The following is a 12,653-nucleotide window of genomic DNA, read 5'->3' as shown; positions in this document are numbered from 1 at the left end:
TAAACACATGCATTGGGGCAAAAGCTTTCGTGACCTCAATGCCGCTTCACGGTGCATCTGAGGAATCTCGAGCCCACGAAAACTTATGCGTTAGGATTAAGTCTTCACGGTGCCACATGGCTGTGTGATTGTTTCTCTTTTTTTCAGCCTCTCCTCTCTTACAATCCAGACTGACATTGGGAATAGGCTTTCTGACCCACGCCAGCCCTTATGCACCATTCCTCCCTAAACGGCAGTGCAGTTCCCGTTGTTGTTGTTTTTAATAATAAAAACAACAACAACGGCAAGAACCTGCCACAACTTTTGCCCATTTCAATGCGGCGACGCAACCCCTTGAAGGTGGGCGACTGCCTTCTCAAGATGGCGGCGGAGGCGGCGCCGCTTCCTCCACCTCCTCCAATCCTTCCCTCTCGGCGCCCTCTTTCCGCTGCCAGAGACATCCAATCGGCGCTGCCTGCGCGAGGGAGGGCCGAGAAGCGCCGGCCAATGGGAAGGAGGATGCCTGGAGGGAGGCTGAGGAGGTAGCGGCGTTTGGCGGCGGAGCGAGGAGGCGCGGGCGTGAGGTTTCTGGAAGCTGCGGGGCGCTGCTCCTTCGGGCGGGGTGTCTCCGCGGCGGATCCGTAGCCTGAAGAGACGGCGGACGAAGGAGGAGGAGGAGACGGCGGCGAAGGCGCCGGCAGCGGGAGCATGAACCACAAGAGCAAGAAGCGCATCCGCGAGGCGAAGCGGAGCGCCCGGCCGGAGCTCAAGGACTCCCTCGACTGGACCCGGCACAACTACTGCGAGAGCTTCCCGCTTAGCCCCGCAGCCTGCAAGGTGAAGCGGGCGCGGGGAGGTGAAAAGGGGCAGGAAAATGGCGGGGCGGGGAGGGGGAGAAGGGCTGTGGGGCGCAGGGAGTCGGGGGGAGGCTCAAGGCCGGATCCTGCGTGAAACCGGGCAAGGTTAGGCAGGTGCCAGTCCTCCCTAGGGGCAAAGGGGCTTAACCCACAGCAGCCACCCCGTGAACGCGTGCCCGTTTTCCTTTTGATTCATCATAAAACCACATAGGGAGTGTGTGTGTATATATATACTGTATATAATATGTAAACAGGTAAGGGGAAAGCAGAAGTCTTGTGATACCTTGAAGACTAAGGTGTATTGTGGTGTGAACTTTCCTGGACTGGAAGCCGCAATCACCAGAGGCTGCTTGTATGCACTTGCATGCTTCACTTAACTCTGTGGCGCAAGCTGATAGATGTCAGCTCAGAAGCAAGCTACTGTGTTGTTCAGTGGGGTCTACTGTCACGTAAATGGGGATAAGGCTTTAGTCTTGTCAGTGCAACTGTTGCTGCAGATTTGGGGTTTTCCCCCTTTGCATTTTAAAAAAAGTACTTTGCAAGAGCATAAGTAGCTGCTCTTTCCATATTTTCTTCCATTTTTGTTCTGCTTTCTCCGACCATGGAACCTAAGGTGGCATATAAGTGGTTTGCCAGGCAGTGTCAGACTGAACACCTCCATAGCTTCAGCTATGTGCCTTCAGAGCACACCCTGGGAGCAGAAAGCCGTTTGGGACTGTCCTGCCATCCATGGTTCTTTGTTTTATATGGTACAAGGACCCAGAGAGAGTGAGTTTATGAGTGTATGCTGTGAAAAGTGGTAGAACACTTGTTGCTGGAGTTCTGGGAAATAAATCAGTTGTTAACTCAAGAACATCCGTATTCTCAAGAAACTGTACAAATCTTGTCTCAATAGTCTTGGAAGGGAAGCGACACAAAGTAGAACTTGTTGTATACAGCATTCTAAATTCACCAGGTCCCAAGAGCAGTTGTGACCAAGTGAAGATGCCCAGGTGCCAGGATGGCACCTGACATCTCTGCCATCTGGAGGTGCAAGCCTGGGGATCCTTGGATCTTGACTGTCTTCACACACTAGCAACACATCCAGTTGAATTCTATCCATTATATTTATCTGCACATATAGAATGAATTTTAAGAATCAAAAAGTCTTGCTGAAAAATACAACTTTTGAGTTGTCTGGCACAGAAATGGCATCTAGACATTTTGTTTGGGCGACTGTAGTCCTGGTTTAAGGAGTCATTTGCTGCCTAGTGTATATATCTGAGTTTCTAACACTGAATAAGGGAAACAATTTTCAAAGGCTCATGGTGACAAGTTTTCTTATGTAACATAGAATCCTGTGTCATCTTTACAGTGGGTAGTTATCAAGGAAACATGAATCTAAGGCTTCTGGTCTCGTTCTATTTTTTGTATCTGTAACTCTACTCTCGGAGTGGAAAGCAACCATTTAAAATTCAAATCATAAGCACACCAAAAATAGTCTGTTTCCAAGAATATTATGTACCATAAAATTACTCTTAATGTGCAATCCTCCGCACATTGAACTTGGTGGGGCTTCTGAGCAACTCTCCATATGATCAGGCTTCATGTGTTGCAGATGTTTACAGATGACTGTTTGACATAACTTGGTTATCTTGAAACTTTGGAATCTTTATGGTGTGACATAAATGTAGGAGGGGAATCTGTTGATGTGTGTTGAAATACAAAGTAATATCTTATCTTAATGCATAGCAATTTAGGCATGAAGAGGAATGGAAATTTCCATTCAAGTACTTCACTATTTGTACAGAGAACTTTTAGCTGTAGCAAGAATCTTGGGTGCCCTTGGATTAAGTTGCAATGTTTTCTCTATCCCTCTGATTTCACTCATTGCTTCATGGTGATGATTCAGGTATACTTTTGAACAATTGGGATATTGTTAGTGCTGTGCCTCATTTTAATGAGGAATAAGAACAGAATCATTTAGAACTGCATGTTTTCAGTGTAGAACAAAATTTATGTGTTTTGAAGCTTTCCTATCTAAAGAGGGATCTGTAATTGTCAGTTTTATTGCTATATTTTAAATTCCTTTGTACACTGAGGCTGCCCTCCGGTATTTGTTTATCTGAGAGTAAGTCGTGCTGAAATCAACGGGGCTTCCATTTGACTCGACATATATATGGTTGCACTGTTAAAGTGTTGTAGAAATTATATTAAAATAATTATTACCATACACAATGTTTTTCCTTGAGGGTGCCAGTTAAGGACTAGAACCTCTTGTATTTCATTAAGCATATCAGATTATCTGGCCATTTAAAAACATATTTTTTAAAGTGTGGATCACATAGTGCTATTATTCAGAGGCATTCAGAATAAAATCTACTGCCTGTTGGTTGCCTGGATGAGTCTATGTCCTTGTAGAACTAAGGAAGATTTTTTGGGTGGCGGGATTTTAAAGACTGCTTAATGTATATTTCTTATTGACTGGTTGATTCAGTATAAGGCTTGCTCTGCACTTGTTCTGTGGAACTTAACATGGTCACTATTATTCTGCAGTATTAAATGTGCATTATCCTGCATTGAGAACACTTTATCCATCTTTCAGGACAATGTGGAAAGGGCAGACGCACTCCATTTGTCAGTAGAAGAATTTATTGAACGTTTTGAGAAGCCTTACAAGCCGGTTGTCCTCTTAAACGCTCAGGCAGGATGGCCAGCTCAAGAGAAATGGACCCTGGAGCGTTTGAAACGCAAATACAGGAACCAGAAATTCAAGTGTGGGGAGGACAATGATGGGTACTCTGTCAAGATGAAAATGAAATATTACATTGAATACATGGAGACCACGCGGGATGACAGTCCCCTCTATATATTCGACAGCAGCTATGGAGAGCACCCAAAGCGTAGAAAACTCTTGGAGGATTACAGGGTGCCCAAGTTTTTCACAGATGACCTGTTCAAGTATGCAGGCGAGAAGAGAAGGCCACCTTACAGGTATAAACTGGTTATTTGATACCTCGGGATAGAAACAGCAAAGGGCAGTGATTTTTAAACAGATGCACAGTCCATCAGGGGTCCAACATTTTCCATTTTCCCTGCATATACAGCATAGGTGCACCAGAGTTGTTTTTATTTCAGAACTTTCACTAAAAGTTAACAAAAAACATAATAGGGAAGAGCTAATGAGAAATGGAGAGACGTAAAAGACCCATATTTTACGGAAATGACCTTGTACTTCCTATGCCAACGCCAGATGTTCCTCCTCACTCCTACTGTCACCCTTTTGGTGTATCATTTACACAGTTTTGGCCTACATTCTTTGCAGTGCATTTTCCTATGCTTATATATACTTTTCATAGCTACATCTCAGGGTAATCGGGTTCCTTAACTTTTTTGGGGGGTGGGGTTTCCACAGTTTCACACTCGTACCATGTTAACATATTTCATTAACAAAATTACAGTACAGATCATTGGTTCCCAAACATGCCCCCCACAGAACTGATAGGTGCTACATTATTTCCAAGTGATTTTTTGTTGCTTCTATTTCGTTTACTGTATTTTGCTATATTACAATTTGCATTACATAGAATTTCAAATTGCAATACAATGTGAAAAATAAAATTATAATGCCCCAGTCTCTTACACCTTTATTTTTCAAAAGGTATTCTAACTTCTGTTCTTCATTTGGGTAAAATTGCTTTCTGTCTTGCCTTCTGTAGGCTTTTTTTGACTATTTACTATTATTATTTATTAGATTTGTACACTGCCCTTTATCCATAGATCTCGGGCAGTTTGCATTATGCTGGCATAATCAAAGATTTTAATTTATTTTTTTATATGCCACCAACCTTTTAATTGCCTTTGTAACATTTCTATGGAGACGTCTCCCCAGGTTCTGGGATAACTCAGCCAGCTGGGTTGAAGAAGGGTTCGTCTTGGATGGGAGGCGGAATAATGCAATTTCTAGTTAAATGAATAGCAGGCTGGGAAAGGCCTCTGGAGAGCTTGGAGAAAGCTGCTGGTTAACTTAGACAATACTGAACTTGTATAGAGCAGTGTAATATTTATCGTTCTTTCATCTCTTTGCTTTCATCTCTCCTCAAATACAAACAAAAGATAAAGCAAACTTATCTCAGACTGCTTTGGAAATGGAAAGAAAACACTTGCTTTTGAGAAACACGTTAAGGAAAATAGCGGAGTTGTTTGTAACCCTGCTGGGTTTTTCCCTCTGTGCAGATGGTTTGTGATGGGTCCACCTCGATCAGGTACAGGCATCCACATTGACCCTTTGGGAACCAGTGCCTGGAATTCCTTAGTCCAAGGATACAAACGCTGGTGCCTCTTCCCTACCAGCACTCCCAGAGAGTTGATCAAAGTGACTCGTGAGGAAGGAGGGAACCAACAAGATGAAGCCATCACTTGGTTCAGAGTAATATATCCAAGGACTCAGCTTCCCACTTGGCCTTCTGAGTTCAAACCCTTGGAAATTGTGCAAAAACCAGGAGAGACTGTCTTTGTACCAGGTAAGGGCTTTTATTAAGTTTTGTGCTGAAGTGAAGTTATAGAAGATACACTTCTGGTGCAGTATCCAAGCCTGGACAGATGCGAAACAAAGTGTCGTAAGAGTTCTTCATAGATTCTGTTATGTTAGGCTGCATGTGTTGAACAAGAAGGATGCATAGCAAATGTGATGGGAGGTAATCCTGAAATAATGTATACTTTAGCAAGGCAACCGAGATGGAGATGTGCTAAACCTTTGAAGATTAGGAAGTGGGAGGAAGCCCCTTGAATAATGTCCTTTCAGTTCCAAGCAGATTAACTGGCACAATAGGCGAGATAATTTGTCAGCTTTGAGACTTCCACGGTAAAATGGAAGGAGAAAACGAAAGTGGACTCCACTTGATCTTGCTTCTTAAAATTACTTTTGCGCTGCGTTTCTTGTCACATCTGTACAAACCTGCATCTCTCCAGAAAAGGTATATGAAGCAGGGAAGTAAACACTTGGACCCTCATTTCAATTTTTTCCTTAGGGAAATAATCTCTCTCCTTCTGTCTCCAATTTTTAATTTCAGAAACTCAAGTACATGGGTATTATGGTCTTTGGCAGGTTGGGGCTGACCCAGTAGCAAATACTGGTTCTGTGATCTGTGGACCAGATCAGGTTTTCGGCTTTTAAATGCACACTTCTAGGACGTGAGCCAGATGTCACATAATAACCAGACTGGAGTAGGCCTCTGTCTCTTGTGTTTGGAGGATTTTTGGTCAGTTGACAATTGTCTTTGTAGAACTGTTGATTCTGTATCAGAAATATATCACAGTCTTCAGTTAACATGAGTTGCCTTGTCAGTTTCCTTTATAAACTGTTTTTGTCTTAGGTGCTTATAACTTTCATAAGAAATGTGTAAATGTAATCAATTGATCATGTCTTTAATTGTAGCTTCATATGTGAGGAAAATTAATATTCTCGTCATAAAAAGTCAGCTTAAAAATAGATCTCTGGTATTTGATACAGAGTTTCTGTGCAACATAGATTACATATTAAGTATGCCACTAACAGTGGAGGAAACAGAATTCCATTCTTCTGTGACTCCTTTGTTCTTTTAAAACCATACTGAAGCAAAACAAAACAGTTTTGTTTAAATACAATAGTTTTATTTAGTTGAAACAATAAGATCCCAAATAAAAACCAAGCTATTGTGCTTCCATTTCATTTATCATTTAAAGTTGATTGCGTCTTCTGTCTTACTTGACATATTGATTGGATGCTGTGGCTAACAGCCCAGCCTTCCACAGATTTATTTGGAAGCAAGTCTTACCATGTTTGGTAGGACTTCCAAGTAAGTGAACACTCTAAATCCTATTGAACCCAGTGAGGCGTACTTCCAGGTAAATCTGCAAGGGACTGCATGTTCTTTCTGTGGAGAACGTATAGAGTAGGTCCAGATTAGCCCTGACCATCAGCCATGCTGGCAGGGGCTGATGAGATTTGTAGTGTAATAAATTTGGAGGACACCAAGTTGGGGAAGGCTGTCCTAGAAGGATGGCTCATCAGGTGAACAGTCCCAGAGTATAAGGAAACCCTTTTATTTATCCACTGTTTGCTAAGCAGTCCCTTTTCCTCTTCTTATGTAGTGTCATGCTCTGCCGCTCTGAATTTTCTTCATCGATGTCAGTCAGGGGTTGATTTGGGGACAAAAATACTCATTTTCATTCCCATATATGGGTTTGCTTTATTTATAAATTTATACCCTGCCTTTCCTCCCAAAGTAGGTTGTTTTTTCCTTTTTCAGTTTGTTTATAATGCAGTAGGATACTGTTTTTCATTATTGTTTTTATGGTTGTACGCCTTTGGTCTACATATTACTCTGTCCTCCATGTCAGGAAGGAAGATTTTGACATTGTTCTGTTTCACTTATCTCAGCTTGTCCTGTTGTAAAGACCAGGGATTGTAGCTTGTAACAAAGTTGGTTGTCGGTTTCAAAACAAGCCAGCTTCAAACCCTGGTTTCTGAAACTCTCTTTTTAAGCTAGTCAGGGTTTTAAGAACATTTTCCTGTTCCAGTGAAAGTAAAATGAAATGCTGCTGAAGTCGCCCTCTTGACTGTGGGGACGATGGGTTACGTTAGTCTGAGCCACACAACTCATGCACATCATGCTGAACACTGCATGGTTTATCACAATGTGTGAAGATGACCACTGTCTAGGAACTGGGGTTCTCTATAAAAGCAGGAAAAGTCTCAACTTGTTTTTGTTGTCTGCTAAAGCCTGGCCTGAAGTGATTTAGAAAAGACCCCATCCCTGAGTTTCTTGCACATTACAGAGTACTTGGGGAGTAGCTTTTGCAGAGGGCCTTGCCGACCTCTCACTGCTTTTTAGAAAGGTGAAACATTTCTCCCCTTTCCTCACACTTTTAAGGCAGAGGTGACTGCCACTTTTGACCAAATTTGTAAACCTTTGTGTTTATCCCAAGACATTATTGGAATGAGTATTGTACGGGAGACATGGGTTTCAAAGATGCTTCTTATACACCTCTGTTTCCAAACATGCTTTTCCCTATTTTCAAGCCTACATTTAAAAATAGATTCCTTCGGTTGGTTGTTTATAACCTTATGTGGTGTTGCATTTGTAGGTGGCTGGTGGCATGTAGTTCTCAATCTTGACACAACTATTGCTGTCACTCAGAACTTTGCCAGCTGTACAAATTTCCCTGTGGTGTGGCACAAGACAGTAAGGGGAAGACCAAAATTATCAAGAAAATGGTACAGGTGAGAGATGTGATCATTACTTCTGTGGTTTCCCAGATGCTGGCAGTACAAGCTAAATGTTGCTTCCTGCGTACGCCTGGAATGATGCTTGACAGAATATCCGAAAGACAGAAGTGATGAAGGTGTACTTGTTTTTGCATTTTGGAAAAAGATTGTGGCTTTCTAATAGCAACATCTTGCATGTGGTCCAGAAGGAGAATTAGGCTTCTGGATTTCAAGATTCAATAAGGTGACTCAACTGTGTTTTAAAACATACAGTTTAAGACAGGGAATGCATTTGAACACTTTGTTTAAACTTACAATTACCAGCTATCAAATAAAAATGCTATTTCAGTAGTTGAAATGTATTATCATGGTGAAAAAGGATGTTTTTGAGCATGAGTTAAAGTTATTCTAGAAACAGATGCATTCTCACTCTGTTGTGAGTACTCATTTCTCAGATTACCTATGTGAGTAGTCTGATCTGGCTTCCCATTCAACTGATCAAAAGGAAAGGCCCATCTAGTCCAACATCCTGTTTCTCATTTTCGCCTTTCAGATTCCTTTTGAGACACTTACAAGCAGGACATATGGGCAATAGCCCTCTCCTGTTGTTTCCAGCAACTGGTATTTTTGGTGGCAAGCTCAAAGTTGCAATGGTTACATTATGGGAACAGGCCTGCTCGAACTGTTGAGTGAATTTGGATCACATTTAAGCAGCATATTGGGAATTGAGAACATCTGCATCCCATTTCTTATTTTACCTAGATACTGTACATGAGAACCCCAGTCAATATTGTTAAATTACTTTTAATAAACACTCCAAGTTGCATGTAAACACAGACTCCAGAATTGTAGCTGATGCATTTGACTAGTAAAATAGTCTGCTGTGTCATATGGGCTGAAGATGCAAAATGTACAATAATGTTGCCATCTGCATGTATATCCATTAGTTTGTTTGCCAACAAATATTTCTTGAAAATTTGTCTTCAAGGGTCCTAAAACAGGAACATCCTGAGCTGGCTGCACTAGCAGATTCTGTTGACTTACAGGAATCAACAGGCATTGCTTCTGATAGTTCTAGTGATTCGTCCAGCTCTTCAAGTTCCAGTTCTTCAGACTCTGATTCAGAGGTAAGTTACTACATCAGACATGCCACATGTTGTAAGTCACGGGTGGGGTTGTATGACAACAGTTCTGGAGTGGGGGATGTTGACTTTCAGGTGGTGTGCTTTAGCAAAAATGATTGCATCACTAGTTCTGGTCCCATATATAAATGGTTTCTATATTCCCCAACCACTGCAGATGATGTAAAAGGTTTTGATGGTCAGTAATATCAAGAAGTGAATCTTCAGCAAAAGGTAGCAGTGTGGGATGTTCCTGTTCAGGGTCAACCATCATGTTTTTCATTTCCCCCCTCTATTCAAGCAACATTCTGTGGGGAGTGAGCACACTCGGTCACCATTGAGCTATGCTTGTTTTTTCTTCTTCTAATTTTGTACATGTGATATGCCACTGTAAGATCTAGGGAGCTGAAAAAGTCAGTCTCCAGGCACAGTCCACCAAGGAATACTGAAGTGGCTTAATTTCCAAATCTTGGGCCAAAGCCCAACTGATATGGGTCCACCTCCACCTTTGGCCTAGATTCTAGAAGTGTAACCACCATGTTCAAAAATGAGACTTAATTGCATTCTACCCCATCTTTGGACATCTAAATAGGAATATAACAGACTCTTAACAGCTCACCTTCTAGGAGCCTCGTAATCACTTCAGATGTCACCATGAAATAATGCTGTTCCTCAGGCAATGTAGACATTATTATTGGCTAGCCGTTATTACTAATCAGTGATCAGAATTGCTGTTTTGATAGTCAGGATTTATTACTGTTATTTCTTGTTTAGTGTGATTCTAGCTCTGAGACGGAAGGAATGATGCATAGAAGGAAAAAGCGAAGGACATGCAGCATGATGGGGAATGGCGATACAAGCTCCCACGATGACTGCGTGAGCAAAGAGCGCAGCTCCTCCAGGTGACCAAACAAATTATGGAAGCTCATCAGATTGGTGGGGCTGGGCTGCTAATTGTATAAGGGAGAGTATAAGGGAGTTGTCCATAAAGGGAGGTAGCTTCACCATGTGCTTGTAACCCACCTTACCCCACACATCTCCTTTCTCATTTCTAATGCTCTAAACTGGGACTTCTATTTATCAAAAGTGCCTAGATTTCTTCACTTTTGATTCATTTTGATTGCTTGTCCAACTCACAACTCCTTAACTTGAAAATGGTAATGTTGTTAAGGTATAAAAATTCTATTTCTAGGAAAGAGAATCAGATTCCATGCTTATAGGGGTGTTAAGTGCTAGAGCTGGCAACTGAGGAATGAGACTTGAATAGCTTAATCATATCTTGGAAAATACTTCTCAGGTTTTTGTAGTTTTTTGTAGCCTTGACTTCATGTATCTGGGGTGTTGTAGATGTTGATGTTCAAATAGTAGGTCAGAGCTTATGCCTGGTAAGCTTCCAATGGTGGGTGGTAGGTAACAAAGGAAAAGAAATGGTGTCTCTTGTACCACTGGGTCATTCTTCAGAGGCAGCAGGTGGATACTGACCATACTATCTATTGGTGGATCCTGTTGATATAAAGCTTAGGAGTTTCTGCTTTTAAGAAGAAGAAAAAATGGATCTCTGAAGAGCTGTTGTCCTGCTCTTGGTAAGGCTTGTGGCTGAGGTAAACATCTTAAGATGGCATCTCATCTCTCTTGCTTGTGTGGTCTGAAGGCTAGCAGGATGGGAATTGTTGGGTAATTAAAGGCTCTTTCCCAGCTATTTATGTCAGTACTTTTCTCAGGTATTCATATGATTGGCTAGCCACTTCTGATTCCGCTGCAGTAAATGTATTGAAGAACTGGAGCTACTTCCAAGAAGCTTGAGGTGCATTAGATTCTCTATGAAAAGTTTTTTTTACTGCCATCTTGCATAAGCTAAAAGATGCATGCCCTGACATGACAGGAAGTTGTGTTTTTATTTTTGTTGTTATTTTTGACAGGATTAGGGAATCTTGTGGAAGCCGTGCTCATCCCTGAAAGATAACAAGACCCATCTAAAGGCAGTTGCAGCCAGCCAGCAGTCTTCTATTCTTCCTGTCAGCTGTATGCTTGGAGCTTTCTCAAGTCTTCACCACTCCTTTTTATTATTTTTTAAAATCCAAACTTCTACTTGCCATTACCTGCTGACTTCTTGCTTCCTAAAGGAGAAAACTAGAGATTTCTATGTTCTCAAAACTTTCTGCACTCCATCAAACAAGCTTTGTTATACATCAGAAGACAATGCTGCCCTCTGCAAGGCTGTGCTGTGGCTCACAACTCCGTGCAGTCGGCAAAAGAAAATGGGGAATATCTATTCAAAACGTAATCTTAAAAATAAGCAGGTAGCTCCTGAAAGCCTGTGTCAAGTTCCAACATTGTCATATGTTTACAAGTTGAGTTCTCGTGCACTACAACTGGAGGTCAGAACTATAACCTCTGCTGCGTGTAACTAGTCAGCAGATCCTTTAACTAGAGCACAAAAAGAGACACTGTGTTAGCTATATCCAACCAAGTGTAAAACATGATCACCCTGTAAGAAGCACCTTTTTGTAATTCTTAACTTGTTGATGACACCAAACCAACCATGGACTAATAAGATTCGTGAGATATGTAATGTCTGAACCAGCAGTCCATTTCCACAATTAATATGCTTTCTATTTTAAAGAAAAGCTGCTGGATTTTGCAGTAAGTTTGTAAGTTTGCCCCAGAAAAATAGGTATGGAAGAAGCTGTAGTTGCCTCTTTTACCTCTCCCTGTGGGAGCTTCTGGAAACATTATATGAAGGTAAAGCTTTTTTATATGGAGTGTATGGAGTCTGAAAAAATACAATAAAAAAACCATTTTATGAAGAACTGCTTCTCTGCAGCCCAGAAACTTCCTACTCGTATCTGCTGTTGTAATATGGCAGGTATTTTTATGTGTGTGTGTTTTGTCTTGAAATAGGATGTGGTTGTGTGTATCTTAAGGTAGCTGTATTCTTTCAGGATATGTTGCTGCTTCAAGGTTTTTTGTTTTGTTAATGGAGATGGGTGTTATGTGTTAAGATGGGTCTTGTACCTCCATACACAACAGTCTCTACCCTGAAGGTCTGCAATATAGTGAAAAGGTCTGATGCCCCAATAACACTTAAAAGCAAGTTTAATGATTAATTGGGTATGCTTCTCAATTCTCTTTCTGTTTTTCTACTTACCCCTATTACCAGCAACCTAGGGAGAATTCACATCTACTGGCTGATGCATTGTGAAAGTACTAATTATTCATTTCCAAAATACTACCATATCACTCAGGCAGGGATCCACATATCACTTGCCAGCCTTAACTCCATACTTGCACAAAACTATCATTTTTTTTGAATGCCAACAGTATGTGTTAAAAGGATGGCTGCTTTCTGTATCCCATAACTGTTTTCTCCCAGGCTCTTTTTCCTTAAAACACTTGGGTTAAACTAGCAGACTTGTACCTGATGCTGCTCAGCCAGTGCAGTTAAAATCAGTATCGTTTGTAAAGTTC

The 12,653-nt window shown here is 41.5% G+C and overlaps 1 protein-coding gene across 1 annotated transcript; it reads left to right on the top strand.

Moving 5' to 3' along the window:
* The first annotated feature begins 488 nt into the window (after positions 1-488).
* On the top strand, positions 489-11,651 carry JMJD6 (jumonji domain containing 6, arginine demethylase and lysine hydroxylase). The gene is made up of 7 exons (XM_053376024.1): positions 489-816; positions 3,421-3,809; positions 5,052-5,338; positions 7,944-8,079; positions 9,053-9,191; positions 9,960-10,087; positions 11,105-11,651. The coding sequence occupies exons 1-7, from the start codon at positions 688-690 to the stop codon at positions 11,139-11,141; spliced, it is 1,245 nt and encodes a 414-aa protein (XP_053231999.1). The 5' UTR covers positions 489-687; the 3' UTR covers positions 11,142-11,651.
* Positions 11,652-12,653: the final 1,002 nt, after the last annotated feature.

Source organism: Podarcis raffonei, chromosome 2 (genome assembly GCF_027172205.1).
Source record: "Podarcis raffonei isolate rPodRaf1 chromosome 2, rPodRaf1.pri, whole genome shotgun sequence".
NCBI classification, from domain to species: Eukaryota; Metazoa; Chordata; class Lepidosauria; order Squamata; family Lacertidae; genus Podarcis; species Podarcis raffonei.
Note: the sequence above shows the minus strand (reverse complement) of the source record. Positions and strands in the feature narration are given on the sequence as shown.

What these genes read in the sequence shown, in the direction of transcription:
- JMJD6 (XM_053376024.1), top strand. Translation starts at nt 688, where the DNA reads ATGAACCACAAGAGCAAGAAGCGCATCCGCGAGGCGAAGCGGAGCGCC. An exon ending in AGAGACTGTCTTTGTACCAG is followed by an intron (nt 5,339 to 7,943) that starts GTAAGGGCTTTT and finishes TTGCATTTGTAG; the next exon opens with GTGGCTGGTGGCATGTAGTT. An exon ending in TTATCAAGAAAATGGTACAG is followed by an intron (nt 8,080 to 9,052) that starts GTGAGAGATGTG and finishes TTTGTCTTCAAG; the next exon opens with GGTCCTAAAACAGGAACATC.